This window comes from Anolis sagrei, chromosome 6, assembly GCF_037176765.1.
Source record: "Anolis sagrei isolate rAnoSag1 chromosome 6, rAnoSag1.mat, whole genome shotgun sequence".
Classification (NCBI taxonomy): Eukaryota; Metazoa; Chordata; class Lepidosauria; order Squamata; family Dactyloidae; genus Anolis; species Anolis sagrei.
Genome location: NC_090026.1, coordinates 106,160,762 through 106,180,950, shown reverse-complemented (window position 1 = coordinate 106,180,950; position 20,189 = coordinate 106,160,762). Strand labels below are relative to the sequence as shown.

Below are 20,189 nucleotides of genomic sequence, written 5' to 3'. Positions count from 1 at the left end.
CCATCAGAAATATGTTTTCTGGTGGTCTTTGGCAACCCCTCTGAAACCCCCTCACAACCCCCTCAGGGGTCCTGACCCCCAGGTTGAGAAACACTGATGTATAGTGTGACACCATGTATCCAACTCCACTTTTACAATCTTGAATTAAATGCAGACATTACCCATTAAACAAAAAAGTTTGTTTGATTTCTTAGAAGGGAATATACACTTGGGTATAACACTGACAAAATTCCAATTTACAACAGCTGAATAAAAGCTCTGAGAAAGAAAGTTACAGAGAATCAATGCTTTCTGAGAAATGAAAACAAAGAGCTAGCGAGACCATTAAGACCATAAAGAAGAATTTCAAACATGGGGCTGGGGGAGAGAAAAGATGAAGTAACAAAAAATGTTCAAGGACTGCAAGTTAGTTATTTATACATATTTACAGAAGGCTTATTCATTTCTAGTTTCATTTCCCTCTTTTTGGACTGTGTGGGCGAGTTGTTCCTACTTGCTGAAGAGTAGGAAGTTGAAATATTTTAATATAGTCATTTTAACAAAAAGTACAATTTGCTACTCGAGCCTCTTGTAGGGCTGCCAGAGTGAAAGGGTTCCTCAATTTTTAAGTCATCAATTTCTTGAATCTATTAAAATGTAGTCATATGTTGTGTATATTTATCCAGGGTTTTTTTTGGTACACACTGTTATTTGCAATATGCCTTTGAATGAATTAATAATACAAAATAATGCAAAACAATCAATGGTGGACAAATGAACTATTGCAGCTCAGAAAGAGAGTGTAAGTCTGTGGTGCATCCTGGAAGAAGAGTAGCGCCATCTGGTGGAGAATTGGATTATTGGGTCCACATCTTCCAAACAAATTCCCAATAGCAAACTTTGATTTTGTCTTTTTATGTAAGCAGAGCCATTTTTATACCTGTTTATATATAGCAAGACTTCAGCATCCATGGTTCTGTTATCCAGAGAGTGCTCCTGACACTAAACAGAAATAGGTACACAAATATAAATAGCACTGCATCAAAGACATCCTCAAGTGATATCTAGTATTTACCAACAGTTTAAAGGCATCTTTGATCTCCTTCAAGAAATATTGGAGCTTGTTTATCTTTTTTTCAGAACAACTATAGGGACAAAAGTTAATTGTAGGATTTCTGAACTAGAAGAGTGTTACCAAAAGCAGAAGTGTGAGTATTATCTAAAGCTGTGGTTTGCAAGCTGTGGGTCCCCAGGTGTTTTGGCCTACAACTCCCAGAAATCCCAGTCAGTTTACCAGCTGTTAGGATTTCTGGGCGTTGAAGGCCAAAACATCTTGGGATCCATAGGTTGAGAACCACTAATCTAAAGGAAATAAACCTAGATGTGTGTGTGTGTTTGTGCCACAAAAGACTCCTAAATGGCTTGATGGATCTGCACCAAACTTAGTACACTTACTCTTCATTGTTCATCTTAAAATGCTGTTGGGATTTCAACTAATGGTAGAACTCCACCCCCCCCCCCCAAAAAAACCCCCAAATAAATATGTATGTATATATGCAATGCTCAGTGCAACCACAAGAGAGTAGTATACAGCTAGAAAGGGTACCTCAGAGGCAGAGATGGCTAATGGAAGAGGGCTAGTTTTTCAGCAGGGAGACACTCTAAGGATACTGTCACATGGGCAATTTTGCCCTGTTTTACTACTTTGTTTCATGGCAAGGACTAGGCCTGCCATGCACCATCACACGACACATGGCAGGCCCCACCCACATGCCTCCCAAATGTGTGTGTGTGGGAGGGGAAGCCCGAAAAGGCACTTTCTCCACCAATGGAGCTACCCACACTCCCCCTTTCCCTGTATGATGGGGGAAAGAGTGGAGGAGTAATGTCCCCACCATGTGATGGGGTAAGGAGGAAGGGTGCGTGGGGTGCCAATGGTACAATCAGAAAGGGCCATCTGAAGAGCTGATAAGAGCCCTTCTTAGATGGCCCAGAGCATTGCCAGTGAGACTTTCTAAGGAAGGTCTTCTCAGAGCAAAGGTGGAAACAAGCTGGAGAAGGGAGTACTAAAGGACTGAAACTTTTATAAAACATTAGTTTATGTGCCTGAAGTTGTCCTGCTTTCTTAACATCTTCTGACTCCTGCAGAATTCTGGGAAATGTGGTTTGGGAAGGGTGAGGACCTCTCTAGCTGAGAATGGCAAAGGCCCCGCCCTGAACTACATTTCCCAGAATTCTGCAGGAGGCACAAGACATCAAGCAAGCAAGGGTGCCCAGTTTAAAACTCTAGTCTGATGAAACCCGAAATTGCCTTCTCCTGTGTTATGGTGAATGGACATCTTGGGAGCAGATGAGTGGCACCAGAACTCTGGCAGGGAAAATTAAAGATCTTGGAAATCTACAACTCCCATGATTCCACAGCATTGAGCCATGGCAGATAAACTCTTGTCCATCTGCTTTAATACTACAGTGTATATGCACCTAAAAGAAAATCCAGTAAATTTAATGAGTGTGTGTGTGTTTCATAAATCAACAGACAACTTGAAAGTACACAAAGTACACACTAACCCTTTTCAAAATCCAGATTACATAGCAGTTGATAGTTCTGAGTTAACTGCGGTGTAAATGGTTCAGGGACCGGGTTGGAGGAAATAGCAAAGTTGTGTGCCATACTTCCACAACTAACAAGATATTAACAGAAAATAGCATATAGGTAATAAATATTAAATGGACAATATTGCAGTTGTTTTTGATGCAAATAGTAAATATCTTGTAAAAATGGAGTACTAGAATCGCTTTGTATTCTGTATTTTTCTTAGGATCTGAGATAACCCTAGTGTAGAGAAAAACATGCAGAAATTTGAAGAATCCTCAGAAGGAAACTGGAGACCAACCTTCTGTATTTGTTGTACAGTCCAAATTTCCACATACACAGTTGTGTGTTTATTGGGCAATGCAACTGTTGTACTGAATGGCAAGACTGCAAAACTGATTGAGTAACCAAATACACAGAAAGTAAAAACTGTGATGCACTAGATAAAATCAGTGGAAAAACCAGGAAACTAATTGCAAGGTCCTCTATGAATGAATGATTTATTGATAAAAAGCCTAACAGGCTCTCAGATGCCTTAAGTCTATACAGAATTGTACAAAGATAACATACAATAAAGAAATGCATAATTTTATAATTTATGGAACCATTACATTTTTACACAGCCAGTGGCCTACACATGCATATTTTGTTTCTGGAGCTGAAGCTTTCACACAATTCACTGGAAAAAAAGAAGCAATATTTAAAAGTTTTTAAAATTTTACCAGTTGATCAGGAGGAAAAACAGTTTGTTTTATAGCATTCAAGGGAATATAACTAGAGCACTTCTTCCCCAAGGACAAACTGTAGTCTCTATACCACATGTGCCCACTAACACATGTTCTGATTGCTTTTGAATACAATTTACATAAATAATTATGAATAAGAATAAGTTTAAGTTACAGCCAGCACGTTATAGTAGTTTGCGTGTTGGACCACAACTCTGTAGACCAAAGTATTAATCCCTGCTTTGCCGTAGAAACCCAAGGGCAACCTTGAGCAAGACACTCTTTCCGCCTAAAAGAAAAGCCAGGGAAAATCACCTCTAAACAAATTCCAATAAGAACACCTCGTGGCAAGCTTAGCTTTGGGTAGTCACAAGTTGGAAACAACTTGAAGGTACATAATAACAATTTTACACATGCTTTATTCATGTAGCACATACAAGAGCAGCCTTTTTGGAACAAGAAAAAGGTCCCAAAATGTTTGTGTAAGGTGTCATTCCCATGCTTTAAAACATACAGAAGTTACCAAAGTAGGATAGTGGATTGATGAATATGTATACACTTTTAAATTTGATGAAAAAAGCCAATTATGCAATTGGTTTCATCATGCAATCACACAAACAGAACCAGATTTTAATTCTCCTTAATTTTTTGAATGTTTATTCTTCTTAATTTATTGTCCCCCTTCTGATTATTCACTCATACAGTTGTTGTTTTAAGGCTTTCGTCCTTGGATACTACCTGAGAGAAATATATGGAAATTTTGGAACCAATACTAGTGTTTTCTGTTTCGTCCTTGGCAACAAGAAAAGTGTCAGAATGAAATGGAAGAATATATTGAGGGGTGCATGTGTGTGTGGGAGAAGGATAAATAAAAAACCCCAAAGAGGAAATAATCCTTTGTACCATTTAAGGAAACAGAAAACATACAGCTCTGATACTTTGATAATATCAAAAAATAAAGTGTGCAAGCTGAAGCAGACTTCTACTCACATTGTACTATCAAACATTTTCTATGAACATTCCACATCCTGAGTGGTCCTTCAACCCTTCTAAAGACTCCATGTCCTTCAACAAACACAAATCCATGCTCTTCCTGTTTGGATGGGAGTCCCATCTAGGCCCGAATCAAGTGTTGAGATGCAAACATGTACAGCAATGGATCAAATTTACCAACGTTGTTGCTCCAGAGGCTTGCCCATTCTGCTGCAGAGAGTTACTGCTTAAGCGGACTATTTTCCAAATGTTTACAATGGTGCAAGTATCCTTTTACTTAGATATAAATCCTATTGTATTAACTAGGACTGCCCCTGAAACTTGTCAATCTCTCCTCATTGTTATCCACAAGCGATTCTGGGTCTTTCTGATTGATAACCACATTGTCCTTATTATACAAGGAGTTGTCAAACCCATTCAGGGTTTGTGGTTGCCTCCTTCTTCTCCTGTAGAACACATAAGCTGTGACTCCTGCAGCAGCAAGAGTAAGAAGAACCAGGATGATGGCCACTGTGTTTGTGGTATGTTTTGTCATGTGCTCTGTGGATGAAAAAAAAAATATCCAAAGGTTTAAATATCTTGTACTATAGGAAATGTTGAATTCCCTTTATATTACACAACTCTTTCCAACCCAAAGGTCAAATACAACACTGGCAAGGAAAGCCCCATCTACACGGCCATACAAAATCCAGATTATCTGTTTTGAACTGGATTATATGGCAGTGTAAACTCAGGCCTCTTCCACACAGCTGCATAAAATCCACATTTAACTGGATTATATGGCAGGTGTGGATATAGGCTACTTCCACACAGCTGTATAAAATCCCACATTATTTGCTTTGAACTGGGTTATATGGCACTGTGGACTCAGATAACCCAGTTCAGATATTTTGGATTTCCCCCCAGAAATGAACTACATAACAACAGCTCCTGCATGCCAAACATTATAAACCTCTCCCAGGGGTGCTTTGAATGCAATTTCCTGCTTCGTGGCAGGGGATTGGGCTGGATGGCCCACGAGGTCCCTTCCAACTCAACAATTCTATGATTCTATGACCCTGGATGGTTCCAGACAGGCAGTTGTCCCAGGAACATTCGCGTTTTAAAAATGCAGATGTTCCTGGGGGATGTGCACTTTCTGGGGTGGGTGTCCATGACTAGACCATGAGAATATCTGGAAACCCTAACCCTCTCCCCTAATGCACCCCAAATACCCTTTGAAATGTAAACTTACCCAGCCTCCAGTACACTCCTGCTGCAGCTCCCCTGGCATGTAGAAATGACTCACCAGGAGAGGGGGGAGGGAGGAAAATCGCTCCTCCCCCCGCCCCACTCTCTTGGCATGTCATTTCTATGTGCTGGGAGAGCTGCTGCAAGAGTGTACTGGAGGCCGGGTAAGCATTCTTTACTTTTCAAAGGGGTTTGAGGGCTCTGGGGGAGGGTGGGTGGGTATTCCCACAGTTTTCTGGACGATTTTAGTCCGGAAAACTGTGGAAATGGTGTCTGGACTGCAGGTCAGAAACCGGAAATAGTGGGTTTATCCCGTGCCTTCCAGAAGGTGCAGAATAAATCCTCTATCTAATTAATTTGCTACAAACCAGGGTTTTCCTGGTTTGTAGCAAATTAATTCAGGATTGTCCAGGAAGTCATGTGGACAGCCCTTTCTTTGCAGGAGTTACTGCAATAAAGGGGCTGTCTGGATGCGCCCTCTGTAAAAAAGCTCCTGAATAACTTTGCTGCGATTTACTTCCACACTTTTTTCCTATATTTCAGTCAAGAGTTCACTTTTGAAAACCTTTGGTCTGGTAGTACTGCTCATACAAATGAATGAAACAGTCATGAAACAGTCTTACCTTCATCACCAACTGTAGGGGTCACATGTGGCTCTTCAAGAACTGCAAAATAAAAAAAAGACTTATAAAGTATAATGAAATTTGTCTTGCAGCAAATGGCACAGCCATGAATAAATTCTAAAATATATATTCTCAAAAGAGAATAATACTAGAATGCATTTTTTAAAATCCAAGATTCTGTTCCCTAAACCTTTGCAATCTATAAGCGAACAGAATCTTGGATTTTTTAAAAACATCATTCTAGTTTTATTCTCTTTTGAAAATATATATTCTATGCAAATTAACCATGTGTAAAATTTATGAAGAACAAATGATCAGTTATCAGGGGGTTTTTTTGCTAAAGAAAACAAGATTTTCTGTGCAGGAAATAATATTTCTGCATTGATATACTATTTTCAATGCAAAAAATAATGTTTTCTGCACACAAAAGCCACTTGTGAATTTTGCACAGTTGGTTATGGGCTAAATGAAGGTTTGGCTTGAAATCTTTCTGGCCAAGCACTGTCAGATTTTATTAGCTGACAACTGAGATATTTTGGATGATTACAAAAATATTTTAAATTCCACATCTTTGTGGGTTCCATTACCCTTCAATAATTTCTCTGTTACTCGGCTACATAATACAAGGTGGAGAACGCACACAAAATCAAAGTTTGGATACACATTTTTGGAAATATGAGTACAATAATGGGTCAGTTTATGCAACCTTTGCTTATTGTAGAGATTACTGTTTACTTAGTGTAGAGAGGACCTGCAGGTCTATCTGCTGCATATATATTGAGTGGTGTACTCATCTGTTCAGTACATTTGTATTGCTGGTTCTAAAGATCTTTTCATTCTACTCTGAAATTAATAAAATACCTATTTAGAAAACCTCTCACCCAGGCAGTAGCGGTACATCAATACCTGTTCAGAACTCTTATGGCAAAGATATGGTGATGAAACAGCATGCATTTCATAATGATTAAACTAGGGTCCAGGTGTTAGAGAAATACCTCATAAGATTTAAGGGGTTAAGATAAGGTACTTCTACTGTTACAAGAATCCTAATCTGCTGCCTGAGCCACTAGAGTAGAAAAGGGTTGATGGTGAAGGTGATTTACACCAGCACAAAGTTTGACTATTGTAATGACAGCCTTAAATAATTCCCAGCATCCTTAGGGATGCAGGCTTCTTTTGGTTTAATGCTGATTTAAGTGGCCCTTGACCATCTTTGCCATTTAGGGCCATTCTCTAGGAGCTGTTCCATATGATGCTTTCATTCATTGGCTTCATCTACATTGTGATATAATAGTCTGAAATTGTATTATATGGGCCATGTAGATTCATATAACGCAGATTAACTGCATTGAACTGCATTATAAGAGTCTACACATACCATATATTGCAGTGTAGATGGGGCCGCTGTCACTCTGCCCACTTCTAATTGCTAGCTTAAAGAACCTTCCTCTGGAATGCCCTAGTTCCTTATTTTGGTTCAAGTTTTATTAAAGTCACTGCTACATTCACAACAGATCACAGCAATAAAGACTTACTCTTGGGTGTTTTACAAATAAATCCTTTTCTTGGATAGTTACAGTTTTCACCAAGCCATTCGCCATTATGTCCATTTATGAAAATGCACTGATCTTGAAATACAATATTGTAATCATAAGTTCTGTTATAAGCTGCAGGTGGTCCATTTTTCCAGTTCACAAAATCCACTTTGGTGTTATCTTCCCATATCCATTCTCCTAATTTTAAAAAGAAATGATCAAAACCAGAAAAAAATCACATTGTGGTTGTAAATAGATTTTAAAATACATTTTAAGAATACACATGGGCCTATTGTCTGTAAAGTTTTTTCACCAAGGGGAGAAAAGTGTGTGTGTTGTAATCACATATGTTGTTGGGAGAGATAGGGACACATAAATAGATGATAAATGCAACAGATGATCAATGCAAAGGGAAAGGTGAATTACATAATGAAGGGAAATAACCTGATATTTTTATATGGTAATGTTCTTCATCCATATCAAAATCACTCTTTCCTTCTGTGAGTCTTTGAATTAATAAGGGAGGTGGGGGTAGACCTTTACGTCTGCTGTGATTGGTGCTAAGAAGTGGATAGGTGGAAAGTGAAACCAAAACTACAACAGACTGCACAATAAGATTGCTTTATATACTATCATCAGCAGTACCTATGTGGCAATACTCAGGTTCTCATCACATGGGGTCCAGAAGCCAGGGGACAGTGGGGGAAACTGTGGGGTAGCATGGGTCCTTCTGTGTTGTCCCTGGGTCCATCTCTGCAGGCTGCCAGCAAGCTGCTGGCACAGAGCCCTGCAAGAAGTAGCCCTGCATCATTTGATGAGCTCTGGTGGACTCCATCCTGGCAGCATGCCAGCAGTGCGCAGAGACAGGGAAACCACCCATCTGATGAGGTTGTAAGAGGCAAGACAGAAATTCTGGAAAATTGATGAGCCTTCTTCTGCACACTTGGTGAGAAGGCTCATAAAACCAAACTGAAGCAAATTGCCTACAAGTTCAATTTCCACTTCCTGTATTACTTTCTAAGGTCTTTCACAATAACATCATTATTCTGACATAATGCAGTACAGATAAATATTGAAGGTGAAATTACCATCCACATTTCTGAACAAGCCTATCCAAAAGTTTGCTTGACTGAGATGCTTGGTATGGTCCAGCAAAAAATCCAGTTCAGCTGAATCTTCTATTGAAGTCAAAGTGCCACCTGAGAAATATTAGAAAGGCATTATTTATTAATCTTTATAAAATACAACAGTTCTAATCTACCATCCAAACCACTGGAACATGCTGACTCCCATCTTCTAAAACAATCCTAGTGATATTTTATGATGTTCTTCAGCATTTTCCACTATGATTTACAACATTTACATGAAAACCCTGGGAAAGATTATAAAAAATATTGGTGGTAGATTTCATCAATATGGTGATCAGTCCCAGTTATATTACTCTATTTTTTCTCAAGTTAAGAAGATGATGGAAACATTGACACAAAGATACCGAGACATTAGATGTGGTTGAACAAGTTGAAGGCCAATTCAGACAATCCAGAAATCTCACTATCAGGAAAGCCAGGATGGGACTGGGATCACTAATTATTCAGTGGATTTGCAGCATGGGGATGCTCTCCTGATGAAGAATCACAGTTTTTGTTTTTTTGTTTTTGTTTTGCTCTCTACATTGCTCTTCAAATGGCTGCAGTTACCTTGGTCCAATTTCAGTTGGCTTATTGGCCATGCCCCTTCCCTGGGAAGATGAATTTGTTCACAGAGATCCACAGGGATCTAAAATATGTCAATAAACTGCTCTTCAACATTGATTGGAAGCTAGTACAAAGCTGGTGGCCATACTGTTCTCATGTAATTTAGAGGCTGTAAGACACCCATCCTGAATCAACTAAACTGGCTTACAAATAATTTAAGAGATCAATCCAAGGGTGTACTTTTGAGTCACAAAGTCTTACACATCTTTGGATCAATATATGTAAAAGTTTGCTTCTCTTGTGAGCCCGTCGAAAGCTGAGGTCTTCAGTAAAGGAAATATTGCATACCACACCACCTTGAGAGATTAGGTTGATAGGCTTTCTATGAAGCAGCACTTCATTATGAGACTCCCTTTCAAGAGAAGCCAGATTAGCTCCATTCTAATTGAGCTTCTGACATGTGATCAAAACTGTGTTACTCCATCTGTTCTTAAGTTTTTTAAAAAAACATTTTTATTGCACATCATTATGAAGTCCCTGGCAGACAGAAAATCGAATAAATAAAAATATAATATGAAAAGAGAGAATAATATTCAAAAGGCCAATGTGCTCCCAATGCTGTGTTCACTGTGCAGCCTTTAAAGTAGGGGATTTCAAACCAAGTAATTCTTACAGCGGATATGTGATAACACTCTTCTGAATGAAATAGAGAATATACATCCTATTGAAGGGGAAGAAGAAATAGCAGAACAAGAAATGGTGGAGATGTAGGATGGGGAAAAAAGTGGCTACAGGAACATATATTTTTAAAATATTTTCTTTAAACAAAAAAACAGTGTAGCACTGGTTTGCAAATTAGCTAAGAATTCCCAAGGAAGAAAACAGTACTGTTATTAAAATGACCCACCTAAATGAGAACATCTCACAGATGCATCAGGCCAGGATTCGAAGATGGAGTAGAAGGCATAGCAATGAACCCGAAAAGGAATCCAAGGTCTGTGGTGGTCTTTTGATCCAGGGCATCTTCCTGGGGCCTCAGGAGGATCTGTTGGGAATATACCTGCAATGAAACAAATATTTTTAAAATAATACTTTCCTTCCTGTAATAGTATAGATAAGGTCAAATTCAGTAGTGAGTCTAAGTCTCTACCCAGAACTAAATATGTATAATTTTTAATAGCACACTTACCTAGTTCCATTAGCTCTTGGTTGAATTTAGTGCTGTAAGTGTGCATTTATTTTTGTAGCATAGAGTCTCTGTTGATCTGACTAGATACTATTCTTGAGTCTCATTTTGCTAGACACTATGTTTGAGACTCAAGCTCATTCAGCTCAGTTAGAACTGAAAAATAGGAAGTCAAGTGCTGAAATCAAGTCAGTACTTTGAGCTTATGGAGATTTACACTTAGATCATTGGTTCCCAACCTTTTTTTGACCAGGGATCACTTGACAAGGGACCACTTGACCAGGGACCACTTTGACCAAGGACCACTTTGACCAGGAACCACTGTTCAACATTAGTATTGAAAGGGTTACAAATAATTTTTGGTCAACTTTAGATTCAATTTGGTTATTTGGGATACTCATTCGGAAAATTCAATTGGATAGAAAATCTGCTCACCCACAGAAAGCCATATTTAATCAGCTTCAGCATGATAAGAGGGTTTTGCGAGACCAGTTGCTCTAGTTGCAATGGTGTAGTAACAGTGAGACCGCATACCATATTTTAGTTCTTGCAGACCACTGGTGGTCCATGGACCACAGGTTGGGAACCACTGACTTAGATGAACTCATGTCTTCCTTTCTTCCTTTGTAACATGAATGACACAAAATTCCAGAGCAATTTATGTAACATCATAAAAATAACAACAATGATATTACTAAATAAGAGATTGTAAAACTATTTAACCAGAAAAATGAAGTCAAGCAAATACAATGTAAAATACTAGTGAGGGGGCGGGGGGAGATGACTACAACTACTGAATTTAGCAGTGGCAACTTTCTCATTCAACTGGGCATTTTATATAGCCAGAGCATTGTTATGATGTTGAGTTTATTGTTCTGTGTTTGAGAAACTCAGTGTTTTTGTAAAATGGAGTCTGCAGTGCTAAACTGGTTCGTGGGATTTTGTAGAGGTACATTATGTATCTTTTGGTGGTGGCGAGTGAGGGAGAGAGATTTATTCCTTGTTCATGGCAGATTGATGGATGCACATAGTGTAAAATAAAAATGGATAAAAATGGTGAACTCATGAGGTAAAGGGGTTGCTGTGATATGCCCTTCAAGTTATGAGGGAATCAACTCTGGGGGTTGGTCTGAGGCCCCTTTTATATTGCCAAATAAATATAGTTTATCTTGATTGAATGTAGACTCATATAATCCAGATCAAAGCAGATAATGTGGATTATCTGCCTTGATATTCTGGATTATATGGCTGTGTGGAAGGGTCCTAAGACTAAAGCTGGGTTTACAATACCATATAATGCAGTTCAATGCAGTTAAACAGAATTTTATGGGTCTACCCTGACCATATAATGCAGTTCAAAGCTGCATTATATGGCAGTATACATCCAGTCTAAGTGTAAATTCATGCTGCTTAATGAAGATCCCTGTGGATAATTAATAAAATATGACTCCATCTTGCCTTACGTCTACATCCTGATTCTTTCAAATGGATGGGTAAAAACTATGTTGCTTTTCTTACCATGATACTGCTCACAAACAGAGAAGTATTTTTCAGCACAAGTTCCTGTTTTCCAGTGACCATCAAGGTCTAAATAGACACAGGCAATGTTTTCTTTTGGCTCTTCAGCAGCCCAGTTGGTATACGCCAGTCTTCGGTTACTGACCCACTTGTATTTCTCATTGGTCTACAAGTAAAATGCACACAGAAGTTGACCTTTGCTTAGATTGGTTTAGCAAATGGAGAAACAAAGCATCAGTACTAGTTTTCCTCAAGAGTATCTACCAATATTTCTTTTTCCTTTAATTCTTTCCCCCCACATTTCTTTTATCTCTTTCAACTGTTAAGATCCAAGGTAGGGTAGACAAGAGGGATAGTATGCATGGTACTCACCATGTATGCCAGGAAAGTGTGAGGTGATTGTGAAGGCTAGAACTGTGAATGATGAAAGTGACTGAGGGATGAGAGGAAGGGGGAATGAGAAGATATATTGCATTGTCCTTTCTACATTTTATTTAATCTATAGGTGTCATGTTACAAGTGATTTTCATATGTGGGAATATTTTAGGTTATTATGTTTGTATTTGTTGTTGTACTGAGGCATTGAATCTTTGCCTTTTTGTTTGTTTGTTGGAATCTGGCCTGAGTCCCCTTGGGGAGATAGGGCAAAATATAAATAAAGTTATTATTATTATTATTATTATTATATTCTAAATCACTGGTGTATTTTTTGATAAGTTCAGAAGTGGGCGTGTCTCCACATATATTTTGTCTATGTTGATAATTTCTGAAAATAATTATGAACTCTTAAGTATGTACCATCTTTAAAACATGGATTGGCAACCTTTGGCATGTGGATCATATTTAGAAGAAGGGGTCATATGTGAGGCTCCCTATTTGTATCCCGGCTCCCTTCTCAATATCCCCTCCCTAAAACTCATTGTGGATGGGAAACTCGCCCCTGTATCCTTGTTTATAAGCAAAACTGGACTATCCCTAATGCAAAATGAGTTCCTCTTATAACTACTTTACAGGCTGGCAGGAGGCCAATTTTACTGGAAATGGGTTACACAGATGGGTTATTCACGTGCTTTATTTTAATGTAATTGCATTGCTTTCCCCAAGACTCTGATACCAATGTACCATGTTAAAACCCTCCCCAATCAAACTCCCCAGACACTCTTCAAAAGAATCACTGGGAGTGTTCTGGAACAGCTGTTCCAGGAGCTCCAATTGTATTTGCTTTGAACTAAATGTTTGTTTGCAATCCCAGGCTTGGGATTTTGCAGCAGGGTGGCTTCCTGTTATAGTCTGCAGACATAGGGCAAGCCCCCTGTCCATCTTCATTTAGCTTTGGTTCCGCCCCTTAGTCTGGGCTTTGGGAAAATAGAGGAACCATTTTGGTCAGTCACGCACAAGGAAGCCAGTCTATAGGACGCAGATCAGCTTGTCCTGTAGGAAAGGCTTCATTCCTCAAAGCCATCCGGAGATCATCCAGAGGTGATCCGGGGTCCATCCAGTGACCATCCAGGGGTCATCCAGTGACCATCCAGTTCCAGGGAAACAGAAAGAAAAGGTCCCAAAGGCTCTGGCTGAGAGCTCACAGCCTCTCAGCCTCACAGCACCAGAGGGGAAAACAGCCCTGAAGTTCCCACAGGACAGCACTACAGAACCACAGAATTCCAGCTTCGTCTGGTAGGTTACTCAGTTTCCAGACACATTTGGGGATCGGCAGTTATACCCAGACCAGCAAGGCCTAGGCGGTGGATGGCCTGGGAGAGATTATAAAGGGTTCTTCTTCATGTAGTATAGTTAAACTAAGTCAGTGCCAGTCTCTTAAAGACTAGTATAAGAAAGCCTTGAAGTGTTGTTTGAAGATTTGTTCCTTAATAAAGACTTTTTTGTACCTTTAAAGAACTCTAAAGCCCATTACTTCTGGAAGTCTCTAACAATCTCTCTTCGGGCACCCCGGCTTCCCACTGGGTTTAAAGTGTGCGTTCTATAGAATAAAGACATTTTGTTCAGACCCAGTGGCAACAGAACAGGGATAGTTTCCCTCTAATCCATGTCACCAGTCTCACTCGTGAGCCCTGGAATAGCAACAAGATCAAAGCCTTTCTTGAGCAATCAGAGACAATTTCCCCTCCAAAGCCCTCTGATGTTGTTTCTGGGCACCAGGAGGGAAGTGTCCAAGCCTCCATCCAAAGGTTTGTGCTGGTAAGTACAAGGCAAAAGGGAGGGCAGAGAGGGGAGGCTGGAAGTGGCCTCCCACCCACCCCCAGACTGCCTGAGCTTCAGGAAGTGGGATGGCTGTGGACAGAGACAGATGGGATCTCAGATGGCGATTGCAGGTGTCTGTCCACATAGGCCTCATACCTCCAAAGATCTGGGCTTTCAGAGAAAGGCCAGGGAGACTTCCAAACAGGGCTTAAACTCACACCGCAGTGGGTTTAAGTCTCCATGCCACCTTAAAAAATGGACTTTCCCGGTGGCTTAACATTTCTATGCAATAGGAGGACTGCCGGAACAGCTTAATGGTGGCCCAATAAGTTTTTTAATTTTACGGGCTTTTGGGGGTGGGGTGCCAGGGGAGAAGGTGGGTACCATCTCGCACCTTTTGGTTCCAAGAGTCCAAAAATGTGGGATGGCTGTGGGAACTGACCCCCAGGTAGTCTCAGGAGTACTCAATAGTCAGTTCCCACAGACCCAATATCCCATTAGACCCAGGACTTTCAGGAAGACACGGATCTAACCAATTATTTAATTAATTCAGAATAACCATGGTTATTCCGAATTAATTCGCTTTTACATTTCAACACCTCTGATAAATGCGGGCCCATCAGGCTCCAGCAAAAGCCTGACAGGCTCTGCATTTTGGTGCTTGTCTGGGTGACCCCCAGGTGTTTGGGGTTATTTTAAAAACTTGGATTAAACCTGTCAAATCAAATTTATTTGAGGTTGAAGTGGCTTAGCCTGGTGCATTATTTAGCTATCCCAGTCCCCCCTGCTTTAGATGCACTTTCAAACTTTTATTAAGGTTCCTAAAAATAGTATAATTGCCAAAAGAGATATAAGTACAACCATATATTGCTCACCGATTGTGTGCAAAGCTGTAAATAAAGCTGAATAATAAAGGCCCTTTTCTGGCAATTTCTAACTAATTTTATCAAAGAACATTTTTTGTTGTGGAAAACCTTTTGTTCTTACCAGATTGCTGTTTAGACCAATCCAGGCAGGCTCATTGTATTTAAGTATAAGTAGCCATATGAATGACTGGACATAAGGATCAACTATGCTGGCAAGTTCTGCGTTTTCAGATTTACACCTTTTTCTTGCTTCTTCCCATGACATTTTGGGACTAACAAGAGAATAGCTGCTATTTCCATAACGAGTATATCCAGAGGCTGAAATTGTTGTCCCAGGGTAAGATAATATAGCATCTGTAGCAAAAGAATAAATAGAAAAGGCAGGAATATATAACTCTTGTATTGAAACTTTAGACTGTACACAGTCTTAGCAATAAAAATCAATATCACTTGACAGTGAAATTCTGAATACTATGTAACATTGCCAATTACTGGAAGTCTAAAATAGAAATAATTAATAACTTCAATTGGGACATATAGAAAAGAAATAGTAAAGTTCTAAGTAAAGAAAAACTTGGACCATGCTATGTAGATTAATTAATTTATAGCCCTAAAAGGGATCAACATAATATCTAGCAACATAATATCTATCAAATGTTTAATTGAAAATATCATTCTTTCAAGAGAATGTTCCTCCATTGGCTTCCTAAATGTTACAGTTCCTACCTAACAAAAAAACTTATTTTGCATGCAAAATGGCTTCAATTAATACTTGGATGTCCAGGAGTAATGGTGCTAACCCATAGAAGTTAGGTTCTTTCAAATAAACACTTGTTTAAAAAGTGTAAAGTTTTCCATTGAGCTTAAATGTATTCAAAAACTTACCAGTCTTTCTTTGACAGATATAGCTTTTCTTAGTGCTACACCTTTGATTTTTCCAAATTCCTGCCTCCGTCATATAAACACACGCACCCTAGGGAATGAACAAGAGCCATGTTTACCATATGTTTCATGGAAGGCCTCATATCATGCATCATGACTGTTATGGCAGCCATCAGGCAACATCGCCTCTGGCTTCACCCCCAACCAGGGTAAAATAATCACCACATGCTTTCCCTGGCAACAAGGGAGGGCCTTCCAATGAGGGTGACACTTCCCATGTGATGGGGAAAGTGTCACAAGAGGGAGCTATGAGTGGAGTGACAGACTCACTCCGCTGCTCCCTCTTTCCTTGCCATAAGCCAGATGAAGCAGGTATGATAAGGTGGTATACAAGGGGTATTTTTAAAGTAAGGTCCGTTTTGTTGTAGACACTAGTAGTTCGCATGCATACCACAATGAGCACGTGCGTCGTGTACCAGCATGCCTCGGGAACAACTGTGCTCAGTTTCCGCTCTGTAGCTAACCTGTACGGTTCTGTTCTGTGCTTTAAAAATGTTTAAGACTATCAACTCACCCTCCGCATGTGAGGTTCGCTCAGTGATACGGTTTTTGTCAGCAAGGAACCTGCCTGCTGCAGAAATTCATTGACAGATTTGTGAAGTGTACGGTGATACTGTTATGAGTGAAAGCAAAGTGCGTAAGTGGGTACGACAATTCAAAGATGGCCGTGACAACGTCCATGATGAGGACCGCTCCGGTCACCCTTCTTTGATTACAGACAATTTGGTGGCTTCAGTTGAAGCGAGGATTCGTGAGAACAGGCGCTTCACAATAACAGGTCTCTCAAACGAATTTCCTGACGTGTCGAGATCAGTGCTTTACAACATTGTTTCTGAACACCTAAAGTTTAGGAAACTGTGCTCCCGTTGGGTCTCGAAACTCCTAACAGAGGACCACAAAAACCAAAGATTTGAGTGAACTCTTGGTTATTGGAGCAGGAAGCAAGTTTTTATGAAGAGGGTATTTTAATTGGTTCATAGGTATGATAAGTGTTTGAACAAACTTGTCAACTATATCAAAAAATAGAATGAAGTATGTACTTTCTGAAAATAAATTTACTTTTTTGTAATAAACTTTCATTGTGTACTTATGTTCAAACGGACCTTACTTAAAAAATATCCCTTGTATTAATCTCTACCATGGTAAGAAAAGTGGAAGTGCAGTGGTCCTTTGTAATTCCATATCCCTCACTGGGTCTCCAATCCCAAAGTCTACTAGATTTGAGTGTCTGTATCTGAAATTAGGATTGCCTTGGTGTACCACCATGCCACTGTTCAAAAATCTTATTTCCTGAGCTATTGAGTTGATCTCAGTGGTGGTTTTTGAGTGTCCCTTGTTTGTTTTGCTGGGAAACGTCAACATTCATACGAAGATCACTCAATCAGGAACAGTTCAGGACTTCACGCTGTCCATAATGATCATGGATCTGTCCCAAATAATATTTGGCACCACCCACAATGCAGAACACACTTTTGACCTGGCTTTCTATAGTAGGAGGGATGACAGTGATCTGGATACGGAAGAACTTTTCATCGTTCCATTGTTGTAAACAGATCTGCCAGGATTTAGACTTGCTGGGACTCACATCCTCTGCAAAGATCATCACTACCTATGATGACCATAACTAATGAAGAGTGCAATATAATAATATATAGATAGGGCATTTTCCCTATCCCTGCATTTGTTTTTATTCCACTGGCAAAGATCAACAGGACATAATTTTCCTAAAGTCTATATTTACACTAAAGATCTACTTTAAAGTCTGTGCTTAATGCATAGGCCTACTTCCAACTGAAGTTGACTACAGGTCAGTTTTTATAGTGGATCCATGCTCTAGTGTGATGAGGTCCTAAGTAACAATCCAGTGGCCCTTTGTGATTGGGGAAGAATGGTGGCATGTGGATGAGGGGAAGTAAGGGAGGATGGAAAGAGCCACGAAGAGAGTCATTTTGCCATGGAGACATTGTGAGGTAGACCCTCTCAGAGCTGGAGAACAGAGAAAGGGGAGGGGAAGGAAAGGGAAGGAAAGAAGTCCAGTGATGGACTGGATGAGGGCTAACAAATCCAGACAAGACAGAGGTCCTCCTGGTCAATTGTGAGACCCATCGGCGTATAGAGTGGCAATCTGTGCCCGATGGGGTTACACTAGCCATGAGAATGCAGGTCTGCAGTCCGGGGGTCCTTCTGAACTCAATGCTGATGCTTGATTCTCAAGTGTCAGCGGTAGCAGGGAGGGCCTTTGCAGTTAAAACTTGTGTGCCAGCTGCGACTGTACCTCGAGAGGGCTGATTTGGCCACGGTGGTCCACACCTTAGTTACATCCAGATTGGATTACTGCAACACACTCTAACTGGAGCTAATTATAGGAAGTGGATGACACCGCTATTAAAACAGCTCCACTGGCTACTGATAAGTTTCCGGTCCCAATTCAAAGTGCGGTAATCACTTATAAAGCCTGTAATGGTTTGGGCAGGATGTAAATGAAGTTAATAAATCAACAAATAAATCCTGCCTCCAAGGGTGCAAAAATGACTTACAAAATAGTTTGGAAATCTTTTGGCCCAATTTGTATAGTAGACACCACTTCCATCTGTCCATAAAAATTCTCGCCATGAAGCAATGGCATTCAGTCCAATCCAGGGGCCACTTGGAATGCCTCTTATGTGCACTGTGAGGAAAGCTGAGTGAAAAAGAAGAAACATTTTATTATAACATTGTGGCAATTACATGTTTCTCATCTTAAAGGGGGGGCAGGTTGAGCATCCAGATTTCCAAACTCCCAAATACTCCTAAACTGTCCTCATCGGTGGCTGAGATAGTAACACCTTTGCTTTCTGATGGTTTAATGTACACAAATGTTTTTCATAGACAAAATTGTGAAAAATAGTATGTATAAAATTACCTTCAGGCCATGGATATAAGAGATATATGAAACATAAATTTATGTTTAGACTCAGATCCCATTTGAAAGATATCTATATAAACAAGTATTCCAAAATAAAGAGTCTAAAATACAGAGCAGTTCTGGTCTCAAGCATTTCAGAAAAGGGATATTCATTCTGTAATGCAGGAAATCTTCAACTCAACTGATCCTCCATAACTGCAGCTCCCACCATTCTTACCTTACAAGAATGGAACAATAACAATATTTTTAAAAAATCACTTGAGCTATTTTGCTGAGGAGCCACTTATGCCCGTGCACTGCTTGATCCCAGGAGAAGAAGAGGCATGTATTGATTAAGATAAAGGTAAAGGTTTCCTCTTGACATTAAGTCTGATTGTGTCTGACTCTGGGGGATTGTGCTCATCTCCATTTCTAAGCCAAAGAGCCGGCGTTGTCCGTAGACGCCTCCAAAGTCATGTGGTTGGCATGACTGCATGGAGCACAGTTACTTTCCCACCAGAGCAGTACCTATTGATCTACTCACATTTGCATGTTTTCAAATTGCTAGGTTGGCAGAAGCTGGGCCTAACAGCGGGAGCTCACCCTGTTCCCTGGATTTGAACCACTGACCTTTCAGTTAGCAGGTTCTGCAGCTCAGCAGTTTAATCCACTGTGCCACCAGGGGCCCATTGCTTAAGATAATTCTCCAAAGGCAGTGAAAACAGAATCAATTGGGGTAAAGTGTACATCTGGCAGAGAAAAAAAGATGGGATCTTCTACTTAAGACTACATGTCTCAAGTGCTTATCCCACTAGTCAGTTGTTTCAGGCTGTTCGATTTGCGAAGATGGCTGAAGGCTGGCATTTTCAGCACATTTGCACTTTAATAGTGCAAGTTCCACTGTTTTCTTCTTTTGCACTATTGGTTCTTCAGCGCTATTCTCAACACCTTGTTTGCTCTACTTCCTATGTCATGATTGGACTCTTTTTTAAAAATTAAATACTGCTATTATTGCATATCATTTCAGTTCTACTACATTACTGCCTTTAGTATATATTTATAGTAGCGCAACACTGCCCCAATTGCCAGCTCCCTCTGTGTGTGCCACATAACCCAAGCAGCGAAGGAAGAAGCCTCATTATGACTTCTCCTATGCTATGAAGTTAACTTGAATAGGCAGTCCTAGATTTTTAAAATGTTCAAGCCCAAATGAACAATCTAT

The 20,189-nt window shown here is 39.9% G+C and overlaps 1 protein-coding gene across 1 annotated transcript in view; it reads right to left on the bottom strand.

The window, feature by feature from the left end:
- Positions 1-3,071: 3,071 nt before the first annotated feature.
- The window catches only part of LOC132778895 (macrophage mannose receptor 1-like), a 41,894-nt gene continuing 24,776 nt past the window's right edge, over positions 3,072-20,189 (bottom strand). Inside the window, exons 22-30 of the mRNA XM_060782353.2 lie at positions 18,621-18,763; positions 16,027-16,114; positions 15,263-15,495; positions 12,077-12,242; positions 10,280-10,432; positions 8,767-8,877; positions 7,679-7,876; positions 6,144-6,185; positions 3,072-4,830 (exon numbers count right to left, since the gene is read on the bottom strand). Coding sequence (XP_060638336.2) covers positions 4,589-4,830; positions 6,144-6,185; positions 7,679-7,876; positions 8,767-8,877; positions 10,280-10,432; positions 12,077-12,242; positions 15,263-15,495; positions 16,027-16,114; positions 18,621-18,763 — 1,376 coding nt within the window. The 3' untranslated portion in view covers positions 3,072-4,588. The remainder of the gene's footprint in view (positions 4,831-6,143; positions 6,186-7,678; positions 7,877-8,766; positions 8,878-10,279; positions 10,433-12,076; positions 12,243-15,262; positions 15,496-16,026; positions 16,115-18,620; positions 18,764-20,189) is intronic.